The 21,857-nt window shown below is 35.3% G+C and overlaps 3 protein-coding genes across 3 annotated transcripts; 2 read left to right on the top strand and 1 right to left on the bottom strand.

Annotated features, from left to right (window-relative positions):
• Positions 1-2,271: 2,271 nt before the first annotated feature.
• On the top strand, positions 2,272-3,096 carry LOC146953881 (non-specific lipid-transfer protein-like). The gene is made up of 2 exons (XM_085712154.1): positions 2,272-2,689; positions 2,905-3,096. Exons 1-2 carry the CDS (start codon positions 2,340-2,342, stop codon positions 2,912-2,914), a joined length of 360 nt encoding a protein of 119 aa, XP_085568280.1. The 5' UTR covers positions 2,272-2,339; the 3' UTR covers positions 2,915-3,096.
• A 4,526-nt stretch (positions 3,097-7,622) lies between these two features.
• Positions 7,623-8,403, bottom strand: LOC146953880 (uncharacterized). The gene is made up of 2 exons (XM_085750524.1): positions 7,969-8,403; positions 7,623-7,880 (listed from the first exon to the last, which is right to left on the bottom strand). Exons 1-2 carry the CDS (start codon positions 8,392-8,394, stop codon positions 7,638-7,640), a joined length of 669 nt encoding a protein of 222 aa, XP_085606650.1. The 5' UTR covers positions 8,395-8,403; the 3' UTR covers positions 7,623-7,637.
• Positions 8,404-15,920: 7,517 nt separating this feature from the next.
• Positions 15,921-16,868, top strand: LOC146953879 (uncharacterized). The gene has a single exon (XM_085743022.1). It carries the CDS (start codon positions 15,921-15,923, stop codon positions 16,866-16,868), a length of 948 nt encoding a protein of 315 aa, XP_085599148.1.
• Positions 16,869-21,857: the final 4,989 nt, after the last annotated feature.

Below are 21,857 nucleotides of genomic sequence, written 5' to 3'. Positions count from 1 at the left end.
ATTGAAAACTTTTGAGGGATTAAAAGTTAAGAAAAATAGAGGAACTAAAACAAAAAGTTTGTATTTTTTTTTTTTTTGGTCAGGTAGCCTAGTGGCTAGAATTAAGGTGAATAAGTGGGGTGTCCGGGGTTCGAACCCCAGCCCCTGCATATAATAATGCAATGTCCTACCAACTGAGCTATGCTCACGGGACAAAAGTTTGTATATTTATAGAGAAGAAGAAACATATTTAACCTTAAAATATATATTATTGAGAAAGAGAAAGTGACAACTATTAGATATTTAAAACGAAGAGAAAATAACATGCTTAACCCAGTTACGTAATACTCACTCAAATGGTAGGAAAAAAAATGGTAGAAAACCCAATAAGGAATTTTTTTTCTCTTCTTTCCATTGTTTTTTCTATTAATGGGTTAGGCTTATCCCTCACATTTTTTGTTTCAAATTTTATCTCAAGCAAATTTTTAGCTTAGGAAAACAAAAATAATTATGGGAAATAATGGTGAAATTGACGTGGAATACTATAGAAATTTTGAAATTGACATTCATAGTAGCTATGATGATTACAGTTGAGCGTATAAGCCAAATCTTAATCAAAATTGCACGATTTTCGTTTTTCTATTTACAATAAAAATTTCAAGCACTACTTGTGAATGAATGTCTTCAAAAATCTAAATAGGCAATTGATTACGTTAATTTTTATCCTATTATTATTTAATTCACTAAAAGAAAATATCGTTCACGTTAAGTTCAAGTACGACACATTATTTGGTCAATTCCTTTTCTGTCAATATGGTTGAAAGTGGCTGAATCCATCCAAAGTTCCACATGTAATTCTTAACATATCATGATGCCGGATATGTTTATTTACAAATAAGTAAAAGAGGCATTCATTTAAAAGTATTTTGTTGAGATGATAAAAAAATTCTTTCGATTTAATTAGAAGATTTGATTTCGAGAAATTTTTCGGAGAGACCGAAGGAGATCCAATTGGGACTATTTCATTTCATTTTTATTTTTGTTGAGATTTGGCTATTTAATAGTTTTTATAATATTTTGGTCCATATTTAGAAACTAAATATTTTATAAATTATTGGTTTGTGCAACCAATTTATAGATTCAAATATTTGTAAAAAAATAAATTATACTCTAGTAGTTCACGAGTTTTAATTAAAGACTAATTTTTCAAGGGAATCCAAATTAAATTTTTTATCCAAAAAATCACTTGTCTGACTTTATTTGATTGGTGTACAATGCAAACATTGTAGAGTGTTTATCATTTCCGAATAATGGAATTTTTTTCCTAAATATAGAAATAGATACGAGTTTTTGCCGCATTAAATATCTACTTCTCTGTATATTATTATACATTGTTTTGATATTTTCTCATATATTAAAAAGATATAGTTAATTTTATATTAGAACACAAAATTATAAGTGATTTTATAAAATTATCTTTCATAAATGACATGTGGAAGAGAGATTAAACAAATAAACAATCAAATACATAAGAGTCTTGCTAACGAATGCCCTAATGACACTCTTTAAGGATTTCTAATTAAAAAACTATTAATTGAAAAAACTTAATACTTCAATTTCCGATGCATTGAATGCGCAAATTTCTATCAAATTTACCATCTAAAATTCTCAAAGAGTATCCTTACGACATTCGTTAGCATTTATCAAAACATAATAAGAAAAAAAAACATTAAAGACGTATTGATATTGTAAAATAATATACGTTTGAGAGAGTAGAACAAAACAAAAATATTTTATCCAAAATGACATTTAATAAAATACAAAGGAAATATATATACATTTTCGGTCACTATTATAAGAAAAAATCTAAATTTTAGATTCACCAAATAAATGTTGTATATGGTCTTTATTATAGACCACATACATAATTTAATGAATAAATTTAAAATGTTGATTTTTCTTTATAATAGTGATCAAATAATGTATTTTTTATTTGGATCTTTCTAACCAGTGGTCCAACCAATGATTAAAGAATCTATAAATAGAAATTTTATCTTAGAAATATAAAATGTTACTTTTGATATCAAATAATGATTACACAACTTTTTCATATTTTTTTTCTTATTTTGGATGCTTAACTAATGTCCTTGGGTCACTTATTAACATTCTCCTTTTATTTTGATGATCGTTTACCGTTGAGATATCGATTGTGGGTAAAGTACTCCTTACAAGATAAATGTAAAACATTGGAAGTTGAGATGTCGTATATTCTCTATAAATAACCATTAATTAGATAGGCATACCATAACACAACCATTCAACAATATTCTACACTCACTAACACTAGAATTCACACAATCATGGCTAGTTCAATGCTTACCAAGGTTACTTGTTTGGCTATGATATGCTTGGTTTTGGGCATTCCACTAGCCAATTCTGCCCCTTCATGTCCTGAAGTGCAACAAACTATAGCACCATGCATTCCTTACCTAACAAACCCAGGTCCACCCCCTCCCCCTGAACCATGTTGCATTGGGTTTAAGACTTTAGAAGGCCAAATCAAAACTCCCAAAGATAGTCAAGATGTTTGCTATTGCCTCAAACCCATTGTGGAGAATCCCAAAGTCAATATTTCTGCCCTTGCTTCCCTCCCTAAAGACTGTGGTATGGACACAGGCAATGTGATTAGCCCTGACATGGACTGCAGCAAGTACATTTCTCACCATCAACCCTCTTTTTCTATTTCATATATACTCCTTTATTGTGGTTTAGGGTATACATAAAATTTATATATTATGCTGTGTTGTTACACATTTACAATATGTTAGGGACTAGATTACATGTGTGTCTTTTTTAGGAACTATAAGAAAAACAGTAAAAGATTTGTAAATAAAACTAATATCAATTTCACTTTACTAATTGCAGGGTAAACTAGTACTGAGCAGCTTGCGGGTTGGCGGTTAATGAATAAAGTAATAATTGGTGTTTGGTAATAAACAGTACCGACAGAATAAAAAGATGCCTTAATTTCTCCAGTTGTAAGTTGTAACTTAATCCCCACTAGGGATCACACACTATATATAATAAAAATAAAATCTAAAATGTTTCAGATCAAAATATTCCATTGTTCTAGTCTTTTTCTTCGAAACTTGTACTTGTGAGCCATCGTCTTTTTTGTTTATGTTTTCGCCCCTCAATCATTAGGTACCCATAACCATAAAAGTTTGCAATATTTGGATTTAGCTAGATAGTAACTATTTCAATCAAACTGAACTTAAGAGTAAACTCAACATCATTTCTCTGTTAGGTATTGCTTTTAATTTCAATAACCTTATTGGTATACTCCCTTCAAATATAGGGTTTTATATTTTTCAACATCAAAATTGATTGGATATATAATAAAAGTTGCATAACCCACAACTAGCAAAAACTATGAGGGCACTTGACCCACTACAATTATGAATTAAAAGAAAGAAGGGAATTCAAAAAAGAGTTAAAGAAACGGGTGATATTAATTCGGCAAACGATCTTATGAGAGATGTGGAAAGTTAGAAATGACAAGATTTTGAACAACGTAGTAGTTTATGTGGTGGAGGACGCTAAAATTAAAGTGACGGCATGGCATACAACATTTTAACCACGCCAATTTTTATTATGAATTAAATGAAAGAAGGGAATTCAGAAAAGATTTAAAGAAAGGGGTGATATTAATTCGGCAAACGATCTTATGAGAGATGTGGAAAGTTAGAAATGACAAGATTTTGAACAACGTAGTAGTTTATGTGGTGGAGGTCGCTAAAATTAAAGTGACGGCATGGCATTCAACATTTTAACCATATGACAACGCCAATTTTTTTCTTGTGTAATTTTTTTGGGTAGAATATCAACGACAACAATTTCAAATTACGTTGTTGTAATACATTATTTTTTAGATTTTTTTTGCATCACACCGGTTGATACTCGTTCTTACAGGAGAAATTAGAATAGTTTTTTTTTTTTTTAATTTATCCATTAAAGCAACACCTTGAAATCATTCACGCTTCCCCCCACAGACACAAGCCTTCATCCAAGCACTATGTATAAAGCCCCCCTTTCACCATCATATACTCCAAAAAACCTCAATCTATGAATCATACATTTTTTGAAATCCACTTTTAAGATCAAACATTGACCTTTAGTTTTTTTTTTCTCTCTCGTAAAATCCACAATTTTATTTACCACCATCACCCCCATCCACCAAATTTCTCCTTGCGAGAAAGACCGATTAGGAGGAGAAAATAATATAATTCATATTGCTGACCAACCTTCTAGCTAAGCCCTTTGAAAGGATCTTATACAAAATTCCAAGTAAGGAAATCAGGCGATAATCATCCAACACCATAGGAGATACAATTTTCGGAATCAAAGCCACAAAATAAGAGAGTAAGCATTTAGGCACAACTTCTCATTCACACAAAATTAATCAAACATTATACAAACCTCATCCTTGCTCAAATGCCAAAATTCTTTGACAAAAGAAAAACTAAAACTATTTTACCCCGGACTTTTGTTCCCCCTTCTCTCCTTTACCACCAATTCAATCAAAGGCACCCCATCCAACTTAGGTCGCTCCCACCAAGGCGACGTGACATCATTAGTAAAATACGCAACCACCTCTCTTCTCACCTCACTAGGATTTTGAACCCGCACATCATTCACTTTAGTGCCTTTAGTGCATCTGAGCTAAATCTCCTCTTGACACATCTATGAAAAAAACTTTCAATTCACATCACCTTCTTTCAACCACTTCGACCAAGATATTTGCATCATCATATACCATTTTTAGCCTTTAGAAGCCTCCATAAATCACCAAACATAGTTTTCCTAACTTAAACCTCTTTTCCATTCAAGAGGCCTACCTCCCTCTTCTCATCTAATTCCACAATATCCCACAATACAACTCCCCGTATCCCTCCCTATTCGACTCCTTCAAATGGTGATCCACAATAATATAATAAGAGAAAGTATGTGGTTGTGTCGTCTTATTGTTTTGTTTTTGTTTAAAAAGAGACTTAAAACATTACTTTTAATAACTTTTTTAATGAAAACACACAAAAATCTAAAATACATTTAACTGTATATTCGCGACTCTTGAAATTACGTTATCATATTTCTTTTCAATTTTAAGGTGAACCAGTTCAAAATTCGATTTTCTTTTATTATTTTTCTTTAGAAATCTCAAAACACTATTTCGTATTTGGTCCATGTCATAGTTAAAAGAGTAGATCAAATGGAGGAGAGTCAAGTTAAAAGAGGCAGAGGAAGACCTAGGAAAACTATTAGAAAAACTATTAGAAAAGATTTAGAGGTCAATGAGTTGGATCCAAATTTGGTTTATGATAGAACACTATGACGTCATTTGATCCATGTAGCTGACCCCACTTAGTGGGATAAGGCATGGTTGTTGTTGTTGTTGTTGTTGTTGTTGTTGTAGAAATCTCAAAACAAACATTTAAACGTGATTTCAGAGCCCTATAAAGGTCGTTTGATGTATTTTAATATTTGAACTAGTGTACCTTCAATCTTCTTTTATAAAAAAGAAAAACATTTTTAATGTTCTTTTTAAGAAAAACATAATCGAATTGAAGAGTAAACGACCGAATAGTAGTCAGTCCCATATAATTCTTACTTATAGGATCTTCATAGCTCCAACAATGTTGCTTGATCATATTTGAAAGTCTAAATTTAATCCACCGGTATTGCATTGACTTGCTCCTAGGCATGTGCGTTTTTTTCTTCGTTTTCAGGAGCAATGGTTCAATTAAAGGTTTAATTCAATTGATATTTGCATAGGATAGATGCAACTTTTTCTTGTATTGCATTGAAGGCGAGAGATAAATAATATACAATATGCAATAGTTTAATTGAACCACATTGATGTTTAACTTAAACATATGTATAGATGTCAACATGTGTATTTCTCAAACTAACAAACACTTCTACTTAAATTGAGTTCACCCATCTAGTGTTAGAACATTGGTGTGAAGTTGAAAGGAAATTGAAAGGTTGCAAGATTAAACATAAACTAGAACGCCGACCCGTGCGCCGCACGGGTCTTATAAGCTAAAAATTATAATATATAATTTCAATAATAACATTAAAACGGTACACCAAAAGAGTCGAATGTATGGATAATATTGTGTAACTAATACGAAAGTTTTGAGATAGTGAAAACAACATTGATTACAACGGAATCATACCCTTACATTTCGAAAAACTTCTTCATAGATAACATTAGACGTCTCATCCGTAAATTCACCTTCGTCGTTAGTTATTAGTATCTTTAGTCCTTCTCTAGACGTAACTCTGAAAACAACGACATAAAAAGTGAATTTTTGCTTATACTTGTGACCGGAGGGTGTATATAGCAGTGTGAAAAAACAAATAATAATCAACACTAAGTTATTTCCCAATACACGATGTGCATTAATAGTTGGTCTCCAATAACCAAAAAAACTAAAAGGAGCTTGGCATAACAGTCGTTCAATGAATCCATGAGAATGTTTAAAGTCTTTTTTTTTTTTTTGACACAAAAATGTTTAAAGTCATATAAAAGGCCTTGGAAACTAAACGACCGTTTCAACAAAAATACATTGAAATAATATATTTCATTGTAAAATGAATATAAGCAAACGTAATTAAATATGCTCAATACGTCAATCACAATCCCCTAATAATTAGCCTTGTTTTTTTGAACCTAATCCTCTAATAATTAGCTAGCAGTTGAAATCATCCCCGGATGTTTAGATTACAGATAACCAGCTTCCTTATTATTAATTGTTATCCATAAATAAATAAGTAAATTTCCTGCCATTCTTATGAAATATTTATTTATTTTTTTAACACATCACTAACGACGTCCTAACATGATGGCATCTGAGTAGTGCCAATTCTGATCCTTAATGAAAAATACCTATTACTATTAGACTGCAGTTGCCAGCTTGCCGAATTTTTTAAAGTTTTTATATAAGTTAAACGCATGTAAAAATCTCAATATAACAATGGCAAAAATATTAAGTTAACACAACAGAATTTCATATAAACGTAGAAACTGGTGCAAATAAAGTGGAACAATAATGCCTTTTCAATGATTCATGTCAGCAAGTCATTTTTTATAAAAACCATTTATATTGACCATTATGATGTTTTGATTGTTACTACAAATAAAAAGCTGTGAAAAATGTCTTCCAATTTTGATTTTTGATATGAAAGAATCGCTGTTAAGACTTTTTAGTTTTCAGCTTCAATTAATGGATCAACTATCAAATCTTATGATCTAGCATTTACTGGAAAAATTACATTTCAGATCACTTGCATTCACAGTTGCAAGATACAAAATTATAAGCTAAAACAGAACCATATGATAAAGATATAAAAGTGCTCAGTTGAATTATATATAACATAAAACAAAACTCATTCCATTGCAAAAGTATCTCAATGGATGATTAATCTTAGACAGGACATGGACGGAAAATAAAACATGATACTTCATTACAATGATAGTTGCCAAAATTGAAGCATCAAAACTTGAATTAAAACTAAAATAACAAAAAAGGAAATAACAATTCTGAGATGACAGCAGAAGACATAAAGGAACAAAATCTCTCAACAGAACAACTTCAACAGCAATGAGACGACACAAAATGCAATATTAGTTGGTGCGCCAATCCTAACCCTTGCACCTTCATAGAGCCTGCGACCTTCAACAAACCGCTTCCACTCCCCCCTATCTTGCAATGCTCATAAGGAGTCGAGCCAAACATCAACACGCAGTCCCAACAGTTTCCACAATCTTCCACCATCTTCATAGTTGTTGCATCGTTGTCCAAAATCCGAGCACATCTTCCTTCATACCTAAGCATCTGAAAGGAAAAAAATTAAATCATTAGATTACGTTTTTTACTGTTTTAAATTTAAACAAAAACAGTAAATTTAAATTTATTTATATACCAAAAACCCTTTGCTAACATCATGATCAGTCAGTCTTTTCACAAAATCAATATGTTGGTTGTTGACAGAGTGACGATAAGATAGAGCAGATGGAAATGGTGGGAGGTCATTGTTGAATTGTGGCTGTACATTAGATTTGTCAATGACAAATCGCATGCTTGGACCAAAAATTGGACACCTTACATTCTTTCCAAACCTATCTTTCACAGCCATTGCAAACTGACCAGCTCCAACAAACACCAAGGTAACCCATGCTCCTAAACCTATACCGTAAAAATCACGGAGGGCCTTCCATCCTTTGGAGAGAAAAAAGGATCCATTAATCCTCTCAACCAACACTTCGAATTGATTGTTCTTAGGATCAATGAGAGTCACGAAACGATTGATCTTGTCACCGAAATCATTGGCAAACATAGCTGGTAACATCACAGCACCCTACAAAAGATAAGCAATAATATTATGAACACAGATGCAACAATAAGCCAGGAACAACGTTGGAAACAAAATACGACTGGTACACACCTGCTCGATGTTATACTCAACTATGTACTTCAGTTTTAGCTTGTTCACAGCCTTGTCCAGCTCACAAACAGGATCGTTCATCAAATCCCCCAAGGAAAAACGAACAGAAACGTAAACAGAAGAAGGAAAAAGAATTGAATCTAATGAAAGGTAACTTATCCATACCAGTCAAGCAGTGGAAAGCCATTAAGAGTTCAACGGTGTGTCCAGCCATTGGAAAATCGAAATGGAAAAGGAAAAAGGAGTTTTGGATGAGGATATGATGTTCTGTACTCAAGTGTATATATAGCTCATAACTGAATGTATAAGGGATGTGTTGGAAACAGAAACAACATGGAGAAGTGGGTAGCTGATTTATTTTGCATGGGATATGGGAAAGGTCCTATTTAATAGCACACAAATGACCAGATAAAGCTCACGTTTTCTATTTTCAAGCAAGAAAATCAGGGAACACAACAATACACATTTGAATTTCAAATAAAGCATAATAGTGGAGGGAAAAATTGGAGGGCTAAATGACTAAAAACAATTAATGCAGGATTATGAGAGGGAAAAATTAGGTTTAGTTGTAGCATCACCTAATAAGCATTTAGAGTAAGGGATTATGAGACTTTAAGCTAGTGTTTTGTGAATTAAAAAAAATAGAGTTTGATGTCCCACATAAAATAGAACACACATTAATACTGTTAATATTCTGATATTTAAATTTTGAATACCCGATAATAATAAAAATGATAGTAATGATTAATTTTAATTCATGCATATTACAAATGATATTGTAACAACCCGTTTTTCGCTAGGATTATTTTATTTATTTATTTATTATATGTATTTAATTGCTTGTTTGTGTGTTTGATTTGGAATTAGTGGATTTTTAGTCGAGAAATGTATTTTGGTCGTTTTTAAGAATAAGGGTATTTTGGTAATTTGATGAGCGGGGGTAAATTAATAATTTTAGAATGTAGAATATTTTAGTATTTTGGTGTGAATAGTAACTTGCGGTAATTATTTTGAAGTGGTAATTAAATGATGTTTTAGCAAGTTAAGTGTGTAGTAACTTTTAGAATTAAGTGGTAAGAGTTTTTAGGCTCATTCTGAATTGAAGTAACCTAGCCATTTATTGGAGTATATATAGATAACTTATGACAGAAAATTAGAGTTTAGTTATTCATTCACACATTCTCACAAAAAAGGTGACTAGAGAATCATAGAGAGAAATGAAGATAAAAGATAGAAAAGAACCCAAGTGTAGAGGAAGTTAGGATTCAAAGTGGAAGTGAAGAGTCTTGGTGATTAGCTTAAGCTTAAGGAGAAACAAGGTAAGGGGGATAGGTTTGATCTTTCATAGTAATCTATAATCATTTTCGAGCTTATGGGTCATAATTGATTTGTTTGATTTTGTGAAATTTATGATTATGTGTTGAAATTCGGGTTTATATTTGAGTGGTAATTATTAGTATGTTGAAAGTTATGAAATTAAGTTGTTTATGTGTTAAAACTCATGGTTAATGTTTTGGAATAAGTTGTTTTGAGAATTTATTTTAATTGTGTGAAAACCATGTAATTTTTTATGATTTAAAAATATATTTAATTAGGTCTTTAATTAAATATGTCCTACTATTTTATTCAAAACAAATGACCTTCAACATTTGATTCGGAAAATCTCATTGGAATATTTACCAGTAATTTGATCAAACATTATGCAAACCTCATCCTTGCTCAAATGCAAAAATTCTTTGGCAAAAGAAAAATTAAAACTATTTTATCCCGGACTTTTATTCCCCCTTCTCTTCTTTACCACCAATTCAATTTTTTACAAGGAAAAATGAGTCACCAAGCTAGAGTTCTCATCCTCTATCAACCAATCAAAGGCACCCCATCCAACTTAGGTCGTTTCCACCAAGGTTTCGTGACATGATTAGTAAAATAAGCAACCACCTCTCCTCTCACCTCACTAGGATTTTGAACCCACACATCATTCACTTTAGTGCCTTTAATGCTTTTGAGCTAAATCTCCTATTGACACATCTGTGAAAAAAACTTTGAATTCACATCACCATTTTTCAACCACTTCGACCAAGATCTTTGCACCAATATACCATTTTTAGCCTTTAGATGCCTCGATAAATCACCAAACATAGTTTTCCAAACTTGAACATCTTTCCCATTCAAGAGGCCTACCTCCCTCTTCTCATCTAATTCCACAATATCCCACTATACATCTCCCTGTATTCCTCCATATTCCACTCCTTCAAATGATGATCCATAATAATATAATTAGAGAGAGTATGCGGTTGAGTCATCTTATTGTTTTGTTTTTGTTCAAAAAGATACTTAAAAACTTACTTTTAAAAACTTTTTTACCGAAAACGAACAAAAATTTAAAATACATTTAACTGTATATCTGTGGGATGGGGTTAAATGTACTGTTAAATGTATTGCATAATATTTCTAGACAGGTGGGGGATGAGGTTTCTTCATTGTTCTGGAAGGATCCTTGGTTGGATGGTGTTTCCTTAGATGTTAAAATACATTCACCCGTTTTGACTGGGTTTGGGTTTTCCTGGATTTCAAAACATTGGTATAGGACGGGTAAAGGGGATATAGGTACCCACCCTGAACTCATACCCAAACCTATCCCGAATGTAGAAAATTAATTTATTACCCCTTTTAAATAAATAGAAATTAAAACCATAAATTATTTCACTAACACAGTCAAAGTCTCAGTCTTTTAGATGACATTCACTTATCATAGTTCTCTCTTTTCTCCTTCCATATCTCACACTCTCGACCTCTCTTTTCTCTACCACCATAGACATCATCTATTTGTTGGATAATGCATTACAACATAGTGCTTGGAGATGAAAAATATTTTTATTTTTATTAATTTTTTTTATCAACTACGAAGATGGGGATGGGGAGGGGATACCCAAACCCGTCGAGGACAGGGATGAGTTTGATTTCTCATTCCGGTTGGGTATGGGTAGGGTGACGGGTAAGTACATGGAAGTAAGGTATGAGGTCTTTTTAAGAAAAACATAGTGGAATTGAACAGTAAACGACTGAACGGTAGTCAGTCCCATATAATTGTTACTTATAAAATCTTCATAGCTCCAACAACTGTAGCTTGATTATATTTGAAAGTCTAAATTTAATCCACTCGTATTGCATTGACTTACTCTTAGGCATGTGCATTTTTTTTTTACCAAAGCAAACTTAACAGATATTATTAATTAAAAAAATTCAATACAAGGAGGACAAAGGCATGTGATTTTTTTTTCCTTCTTATTCATGAACAATTGGTATTTGCATAGGATACATGCAACTTTTTCTTATTCAGAAACAACAAGTTAATAACTCTGCAATATGTAATAGTTTAATTAAACCTCGTTGATGTTTTCTTTTTTTTTTTTAAGCAAAAAGATAATATAATAAAATGAAAATAGAAAGATACAAAGACTGGGGGGACATAGGACCTGACCCAGGAAAACCCCAACGGGAATACAACTTTATAAATCAGCCTAGGTGTATCTACTTTAATCTATCCTAACATAAGTTCACTAATCATAGGCGCAATCCAGCGAACCCGCGTACGGGCGCGAAACCAGATTACAAAAAATAATGAAAAGTGAACATATGCATAGAACTGTTAACAACAGCTCCCTGAAAAACAACAAGTATAAAAGCTCTTTCGAGCAAGCAACGCGTAAGAACTCAGATCGCGGGATGAGTCCGATACGTCAGTAACCAGACCCTTTCGGGTTATTGTAACCGACCCTTTCGGGTTTTTGTAACCGACCCTTTCGGGATTTTGTAACCAAACCACCACAACAAGCAAGCTGTTAAATCACAACCAAACCACCAAGAAGGACAAAATCCAGAACCACCAGTCTTTGAACAAAAGCACGAAACCACCGGTGTCTAACGAGCAAAACAAAGAATCCGGTAATAGAACCTGAAAACAAACAAACAGCACAAAACAATAACGATACAAAAACAGAAAACAAAGCAGCTCCCAAGAACGAAGCACATTCACGACGACAAAAGCACTCTCTTTCGCCTCTGATGTAGATTGAAAACAGATCGGAACAGGGCCCAAACAGAACCATGGAATCTGAAACCGACCCAAACCAACACGTCCCAAGAACGACGTCGAACCATAGGAACGACGATGGAAAAGAGTTAAACGCGCAGATCTACTACCATCGGAATGAAAGAGATTGAATTTCCATTGATTTGTTTTAAAATGAACTATGGGTATTTGAGTTTCTCTGTTGAAATGTGTTCCAAAAAGAACGCTCTTCATGAGGTATATATTTAGATCTATCTATACTGATTCAGCTAACATAGAGAGAAGAATACTAGATTATGCATCTTATAGGTTCTTGGAGTGATGAAGTGTTATGGGAGAAGGCTATTCAACTCTATTCTGATTTGGAGATAAATTCAGATCCAATGGCTATGGTTGCTAGCTAGTATAACCTTATCAAATGCTATTATTGTTAGTGACATTTCAGAAACAACAAGTTTTGAAAGCTAAAGATGTTAAAGAAATTAAGCATATATTATGAGTTAAATATGTTTTTGATCTCTATAAATATATCAAAATCTTTTTTAGTCATTCTACAAAATTTCTTTAATTTTTAGTTCCCCAAAAAAAATTCACCAGCATTTTTTTGTCATTACTTTTAAGTCAACTCTTGTTATAAAACCTTCATATTTTAGAATATTATAAGAATCTCTCATAAAAGAAATGATTCTTTTTTTACAAAACATAAATTAAAGAAAATGATTTTTTTTTACAAAACATAAATTAAATAAGGAAAAAAAATGAGTGAGAGGACATCGTGGTCGAGAGAGAGAGAGGCGGTTCTCATCGGTTCCATCGTGGGCAACCGCGCCGGTATTCACCTTCACCGGAGGCGAGGTACTATGGGGGGAATGGGGTCCAAGCAGGGTGCCACCATATTGGGGGGTGGGGGTTTAGGGGAGAGGTGTCTGGTGCGAGACCGCGAAAGGGTAAAGCGTCTGAACAGGTGGATGGACAACGGGACAGGCTTCGAGAGGATCAACGACGCGGAGGAGCATGGGAGGAGCAGCATCGACGACAGTCTAGGGTTAGGGTTAGGTATGTTCCAAATTGAGCTACAGGGATTACGAGGATGAGCTGGATTTTTTTGAATTGGAGGTATATTACGATGGACGTGTTATTCTGAAGTACGGACATCCAGGTCGTTCAATGATCAATCATCATCATGAGAAGGAAGTTCCATGGCAGCGTTACGCTTCACGTCATGGCCGTTTTTCATCACGTCTGAAACAGCAGCAGGAACTTGCTTTCTTTTTTGGTGAAGCTGCGCGCCCATTATATGATGTGCAGCGATATAAAACGCAACAACATGCACAAAAGGAAAACCGCATCAATTGTGGACAGAAGGAAAACATAACAAATCATGGTGAAGCTGCGCGACTTCTTTATGATGTGCAGAGGTCTAAAGCGTATCAACATGAGGATGTCTTTCTTGACAATTGTGGTACTGAACTTAAGAAATTTGTGTCTTTTTACTTTACAAATGTACCAGAAGATATTTCCAATATTTCTTTACGTAAAGGTTTCGAGGTTTGTGGTATGATGGAGGATGTATACTTGGCTCGCAAACGTAATGTCAATGATGGTATTTTTGGCTTTGTGTGTTTTTGTAAAGTGTGTGATGTTGATAAATTTCTGAAAGCTTTGAATAATGTGTGGTTTGGGGATTGTAAGGTGGTGGTGAAGGTAGCTAGTTTTGATAGGTTTGGAAATAAGAAGCCAGTTGGTGGTACTAGGGTTGAGGGAGGAAAAATTATAGAGGGAGAAAAAAGAAAGATGAGGGATGGTAAGTTTAAAGAGGGAGAATATAATAAGGTGGATGTGGATCAAGTAGATGCGAAAGGTATGGGGAATGTTGTTGGCGGTAAACCGGTGTTGAAGGATGTGGCCATCCGTAAGGGGAAGGAGGAGTTAATGGTGCCTGTTTTGAATGGCGAAGCTATACCAGTTTTACAAAGGAATATCTTTGATACGGGTTTTGAAAAGCTTGTGATTATTCCGATGGGTGCTAATAAGGTATTTTTGAGATCTCTTGATGATGGGGATGTCTGTTCTTTGTTATCAGAAGCAGCTGGATTTTTCAATAATTTCTTTTCCAAACCTGTAATGTGGAATAAGAATACTTTGATTCGTGAACGCGGTGTGTGGGTAAGAATTTACGGTGTACCACTTTATGCCTGGAACATAGAGTTTTTTAAATTATATGTTCTGGATGTTGGTTGTTTGTTGAGAGTTGACGATATTACTGTGGACAGAGATCGTTTTGATTATGCAAGGGTGTTATTGTCAACAACATCTTTGAATATTATTCATATAGGGGCTCAAGTTATGGTAGATGGAGTGCTTTTTGAGTTTCAAGTTATTGAAGAATGGGATTTTTCATTGGGTGAGGATGCTTGCCTATTAGATGAAGAAGAGATTCAAGATGATGCTAATTCTGGTACACCTGATGAACATGTTGATGGTATTGGTTGTGGTGATGTTGATGATCTTTTACAACATCTTTCGGAAGACTAGAAGGATGACGATTTTGGGCAGCATGTTCATCATTCATCTCCTAAAAATGGCGCAGCTAAGGTGGAAACTACTATTAATTCACTTTCGACTTCTATTCAGCAGCATGATGTGATCCCTTCTTTGATACCGAAGGAAGTTACTAATTCAGAGCAGGCACCAGATGTCAGGGATGGAGGCAAGTCTCGAGATTTTTTATCTGGCGCTAAGAGAGTGGTTAAGCAAACTTCATCTTGTCCTTCTTGTCGGGTTCGTTCGACATCTTCAGGTCCGTGGAGTTTGGAGCGGGTTAACAGACATAGGTGTGACAATATTGGGGTTACTTTAAAGTCTAAGTATAAAGTTATTGGTAATTCTTTTTCTCAAGGTGTTCCTAAAATTACTAAAAAGAAGGGTAGTGGCTATCTCCGTCATTGTGCACAAAGTTTGAAGCGTATTGCTTGACTTTCTGAAAAAGATCGTAAATAGGTTCTTCGTGCCTTCCAAAGGACAATGAAGCAGCGTAAGTTGGCCTCTAATGGTTCCATGGTTAAGGTAACTTCAATTGACGGGTCATCACATAGTGCTTCTCAATCTTCAATTAACAATGATTGGGAAAATTGGTTGGTTCTTCATGGTAATAATAAGGTGGTTACTGATGATGTTTGTGAGATTGGGAAAATTGGTGGGTATTAAATTTAATGGTGACAAAAATAACATGTTTGATGTGTTGTCTGGGGTGAGAAGAAAAAATTCAGAGGGAGGAGGGAGAGGGGAATAGGCTGTGAGGCTTGTTGGTGGTGGGGGGAGGGAGTTGGTGTGGTGTTCGGTGTGTGTCATGAAGATAATGTCCTGGAATGTAAGGGGTTTAGGTGGGTTTGAAAAAAGGAGGGAGGTGTGTAAGTTGGTGAGGGAGAAACAACCTTTTATCCTTTGTATTCAAGTAACAAAGTTACCTATGTTTGATGCTCTTGTGTGTCGTTCAATATGGGGTGATATTAATGTTGATTTTTCTTACCAACCATCGATTGGCGCATCGGGTGGTTTAGTCACAATTTGGGATAGAAACGAGGTTGAAGTGTTGTCGTCTATGTCATTTGAGCATACTTTGGTGATTTTAGGTCGTTTTGTGAATACAGGAGATCAATTTGTTCTATTTAATGTTTATGCACCTTGTGATGTAATCCGTCAGGAGGCTCTCTGGAATAATATTTCTAACAGATTGAATTCTCTTACTGGCCATAATGACTGTATTTGTGGAGATTTTAATGTGGTCCGTAGATTTAATGAAAGACGGAGTGTGGGAAGTGGGTCTAGTCAAGCAGGTTGCGTCCCTTTTAATCAGTTTATTAAAGGAAATACTTTGATTGACCTTCCTCTTCGAGGTCATCGATTCACGTGGTTTAGGGGGGACGGGAGTTCAATGAGTCGTATCGACCGGTTTTTGCTATTAGAATGTTGGAGTTTGACTTGGCCAAATTGTTTTCAGATGGTGTCTGCTCGTGGGTTGTTTGATCATTGCCCGTTAGTTCTTACTGTGGATGATGAGAATTGGGGTCCGAGACCGTTACGAATGTTAAAGTGTTGGGAGAGTTTGCCTGGTTATCATACTCTCGTGTGTGACAGATGGACCTCTTTACAGATTGAAAGATGGGGTGGTTATGTCTTGAAAGAGCAATTGAAATTGATAAAGCTGGCTTTGCAGAAGTGGCATCATAATCACTCTCAAAATTTACTTGCTAAATTATTGTCTCTGAAAGATAAAATTTCAGCCGTTGACTTAAAAGGGGAATAAGTTGTTTTACCTGAGGAAGAGGTCGAGGATCTTCACGGTTTTATGGAGGAGCTGTTCTCATCATCGCGCATGAACTCTAGTATATGCTGGCAACAGTTGAGGCTGCAATGGCTTCGTGAAGGGGATGCAAATTCCAAGTTTTTTCATGGTATTATGTCCAGTCGAAGATGTAGAAATGCTAGCCCTTTCTTTTTTGGGGAATGGCGTGTTGGTTGAAGGTGTCGATAATGTTCACAATGCAGTGTTGTCTCACTTTTCTCCTCACTTTTGTCCTAGTGGTGTTGTGCTCCCCTCTATGGATAACGTGCATTTTTGCACCTTGTCTCATGGAGAGGGGGCTGATTTGATCAAGCTTTTTTCTATTGAGGAGGTGAAGGCAGTAGTGTGGGATTGTGATAATTTTAAGTGACCTGGTCATGATGGTATATCTTTTATTTTCATTAAAGATTTTTGGGACCTTTTGAAAGATGATGTCCTGCATTTTTTACAAGAGTTTCACAGGAACGGGAAGTTGTCTAAGGGGATAAATAGTACCTTTATTTCTCTTATCCCGAAGGTCGACAACCATCAGCGCTTGAATGATTTTTGTCCCATTTATTTAGTGGGAAGCATGTATAATTTTTTTGGAAAAGGTGTTAGCAAATAGACTACGATCGGTGATGTCCTGCATTTTTTACAAGAGTTTCACAGGAACGGGAAGTTGTCTAAGGGGATAAATAGTACCTTTATTTCTCTTATCCCGAAGGTCGACAACCATCAGCGCTTGAATGATTTTTGTCCCATTTATTTAGTGGGAAGCATGTATAATTTTTTTGGAAAAGGTGTTAGCAAATAGACTACGATCGGTGATTCCTTCAGTTATATCGAACCCTTAATCTGCTTTTATCAACGGTCGTTAGATTCTAGATGGAATTCTGGTGGCTAATGAAATTTTTGATGAAGCTAGTAGGCATAAGAAGGAGCTTTTACTGTTTAAGGTAGACTTCGAAAAGGCTTATGATTCTATTGATTAGGCCTATTTACAAGAGGAGATGTTGAAGATGGGGTTTCTGACTCTTTGGAGGAAATGGATTATAGAAGGCACTGAGACGGCTACAGCTAAGGTCTTAGTCCATGGCTCCCCGACGAACGAATTCTCTTTGGAGAGGCGATTGAGGCAGGGTGTCCCTCTTTCTCCTTTCTTGTTTCTTTTGGCTGCGGAAGGTTTCAATGTTTTGATGAAATCTTTGTCAGAAAATAATTTATTCTAAAGTTACAAGGTGGGAAGTAGCGCCCCTGTTGTGGTGTTCCATCTTCAATTAGCAGATTATACTCTTATCTCGGGGGAGAAATCGTGGGCAAATATTCGAGCTATGCGGGCGGTTCTTCTTCTTTTTGAATCTCTATCTGGGTTGCAGGTGGACTTTTCTAATAGTCAAATGGTCGGGGTAAATGTGCCCGCTTCCTGGTTATCTGAAGCAGCTATGGTGATGAATTGTAAGGTTGGATCCAACCCTTTTGTGTATCTCAGTTTGCCTATTGGTGGAAATGCGAGGCAGTTGGCTTTTTGGAAACTGTTACTGAACCGTATAAAGTCTAGACTGTTGATGAGTCTATATTTAGTCTATTTTTATGCATTATTTAGCTTCGTTTTAATTAGATTTAGTTTTATTTTTTTTAAATATTATTTCCTTTTTGAACTATTTTACTTCAATTGCATATTTTATATTTCAGGAACAAATATTGGATGGAAGGTGTCTTGGAGCAAAAGAAAGGAGTCTGGAGCTGATTTGGAGCGAAAATACGAAAGATTCAGAACAAAAATAGAAAGCCGCCATGTCAGAAGCTTGGCACGGCCCGTGCCAATATGTGGCACGGTCGTGCCACCTCACAGAAGGCCTTTTGCTGCTTTTCTTCAAGCCCAAGTTACTCTGTTTTAGTTTTACCGGAATGCCCTTATAGTTGCTTAGATTTTAAGTCAATTGTAAAGCTCTAAATAGAGTGGCTCTCCATCACAAATATTTCATCTTTTATTCTTGGAAATAATATGTGACAATTGTTCCTTTGAATAAAAGTTCACTTTTATTTTATTGTTCTTTTATTTTATGCTTTCTCTCTTCTTTCCCATATCTACAATGAACGTTAGTGAGTAGATTTCTTTGTCTTTGGATTGTTGGATAAGTCTAATGACGTAATCCGAATCAAGCCAAGCCTTAAACCCTAATTATATGTTACCTTAATTTTTAATCTAAATTCACCGCCTTAACATGAATTAACCATTATCAAACTGTGGAAGCGAACGCGGAGGGTTTGATAATTGTTAATTCATTATCTCAAATATCAATTCATAAAGCGAACGTGGAGCTTTGATATTCAAACAAGTGAATTTAGACAAGGTTTGCGAAACATGAGAATAGTCTAGCAAACCTTGAGACACATAAAGTTTCGATCTTCAAGGGTCCCAAAGGCAATCACCCATGAGAATAGGCTCGGTTGTTGGAAGGATACACTCACTGACTTCAAGAGAAGCTTTGATATGCTTAAGAGAAACTTGTCTTTAGGAATTGGGACTAACGTAGAATTATAAGTTTAAGGTTTGTTTGTGAAGGATTTGTCATTAGGATGAACCAATAATCCCAAGGCTCCTTTTATTTTTATTGTTTTCTTTTAAATAAAAACCCAAACTTTTTAACCTTTCAACTTTCATCCAATCATTATCAAAAGTTAATTGAATTCATGACTCCCTAGCGGAACGATACTCTTTTTACTACTACTTCGATAGACCGTGCACTTGCGGTTTGGCCTATCAAGTTTTTGGCGCCGTTGTCGGGGAGTTGTTGCAATTTGATTAACTTTTTTTTAACGATTAGACTGCAAAAAAAAATTCGTTATTTTATTTTATTTTATTGTTTTTCTTTTTATATTTCTTACTGCAAAAATATATATATATATATATATATATACCTTTCTCTCTCTCTCTCTCTCTCTCTCTCTCTCTCTCTCTCTATAACACCCATACTAGACGTATCTAGAAAGTCTAGCACATGCGTTAGCTTTAGTACTGGATACATTAAAATTTACAACAATAAAACTTCGAATGAATGTTTATACAACAACATGCGTTCGTACAAGAGATTACATCTTAACTTTCCTAATACATAATGTATACATCCTTGAAGATCCACATCATCCGGCATCAGGTACGAACCAACACTTTTCGCAGCATCCATTCGGCTACTAGCTTGCAAACCGTCCTGATATCTGAAACAAATAAGGATTGGGATGAGACATAATGTCTCAGTGAGTTCCACCTAACCCTAGACTATAGGCAACCTCGGGGGAAAACCTATAGTCGCCACGTGTCTACAATACAACCTGGCGGTTGATTATACGTGTGTGGAGTCTTGCTTTCCTAGACGGTAGTGCATGCTAAACGCGTCATAGGCTTATCTTACTTGTTATAGGCTTCTCATCTTACACGTGTCATGGCGGTTAAGGGGAAAACTAAAACCGCAATGCCAAGATACGATCTACGCATCAAGGCCTTCACTTGCTAAAGTCATGACACAACTCTAACCCGGACGATTAGGGAAACCTATGATTGTCGTCGGTATAACTCTCTTAACTTGCTTACTTGAATATGTTGCATCTAACAACATATCATCTCTTGCCACAAAAGTGACTCTTCCTAGCTTGCTAGTTCTTGACTACTTACTTCTATATTCTTTCTAGTTCTTGACAGTCTATGCCAAGGCTCTATGACATAACACATAAATGTATGATGAATATGCATAGTCAGCTTCATTGATTATGTTAGCGTGTAACAAACAATTATCTCGGTTCATTTTATGGATTAGTCCCGAGTGGAGTAACCCCGGAAGATAATCCCTTACTACCGGTGAAATGCTTAGCAAGAGCGCACCGGACTCCCTTAGTGAACGTGCGGGTCCCTTACGGCTTACCCCGTTCCCCTTGGAGAACCTTTTGTACCCAACCTTGGATGGAATACAAAAGACACGGCACCTTAGCTTAGTGAAATGCGGCTCCCTTGCGGCTTAACCATTCCCCTTGGGGAAACCCTTGAATCCAATTTGGATAACAAGAGACATGACACTCTTTCTTATAAGTCTTAGTCTTATGCATGAAAAAGTAAACTTAAACATGCCTTCTCTTTTACCTCGGACCCTTAAATGATCCCACTAGAGGTAAGCTTAATGCTTGCTTAACTTACTTCATGAATGGATATGGAATCGATTCATGTCTTGCCATACTCGTATGGCACTTAACTCTTATGCGAAGAGATTACACTTCGCGTCTTAACATTCTAGAGATTCTTGCTTAACTTGCTAGTTCTCAACAACTATGTCGAGGCTCTAGGTTTCCCTTACTTAAAGTATAACTTGCTACCCGAACATGACTTGATATATCTCTCACATATCATTTATCATCAAACATTGTTAGTGTTTTGCCATGCCTTACTCTTGTTCAAACCTTGTTTGGAATTGTACTTTAGACACTTGGAATCGAGGGATTTCATAGTTTAAAAATATAGTGCAAGATCGAGCCTCGGATAGCCCATGCTGGCCACAAAACGAATTGACAACACATGCTGTGCAGTCAATTTTGCCAGGCCAAATTCTCTCCGCCATGGCGAAAAATTTCGCCATGGCTAGCTAAATGGCGAGCTACTTCAGAGAGCCCTGATCCCCAGCTCGCCATGGCGAGCTAAATTCTGCCTGGCGAACTGTAGCAGTCCAGAATTTTGCAGAAAACGTGATTTTGCATAAAAACCTCAATTCAAGTGTTCTAATTCATTCTAATCATCCAAAACATCATAAAAACAGCTTATAACTTGTGCATGGCATCAATTAACAATATTTGATCATAAATGGTACCAAAGGGGTACTAAACATAATATTTGGAACCTGGAATTTTCATGTTAATCTTACATGACATAAACATAATCCCAAGGGTAGGATATCTATCTATGGAACTCACCTAGAAATTTTC

Source organism: Medicago sativa, chromosome 1, assembly GCF_051527215.1.
Source record: "Medicago sativa cultivar Bolivia chromosome 1, Bolivia_mono, whole genome shotgun sequence".
NCBI classification, from domain to species: Eukaryota; Viridiplantae; Streptophyta; class Magnoliopsida; order Fabales; family Fabaceae; genus Medicago; species Medicago sativa.
Note: the sequence above shows the minus strand (reverse complement) of the source record. Positions and strands in the feature narration are given on the sequence as shown.

What these genes read in the sequence shown, in the direction of transcription:
- LOC146953881 (XM_085712154.1), top strand. Translation starts at nt 2,340, where the DNA reads ATGGCTAGTTCAATGCTTACCAAGGTTACTTGTTTGGCTATGATATGC.
- LOC146953879 (XM_085743022.1), top strand. Translation starts at nt 15,921, where the DNA reads ATGTCCTGGAATGTAAGGGGTTTAGGTGGGTTTGAAAAAAGGAGGGAG.
- LOC146953880 (XM_085750524.1), bottom strand. Translation starts at nt 8,394, where the DNA reads ATGTTACCAGCTATGTTTGCCAATGATTTCGGTGACAAGATCAATCGT. An exon ending in ATGTTAGCAAAGGGTTTTTG is followed by an intron (nt 7,881 to 7,968) that starts GTATATAAATAA and finishes TTTTCCTTTCAG; the next exon opens with ATGCTTAGGTATGAAGGAAG.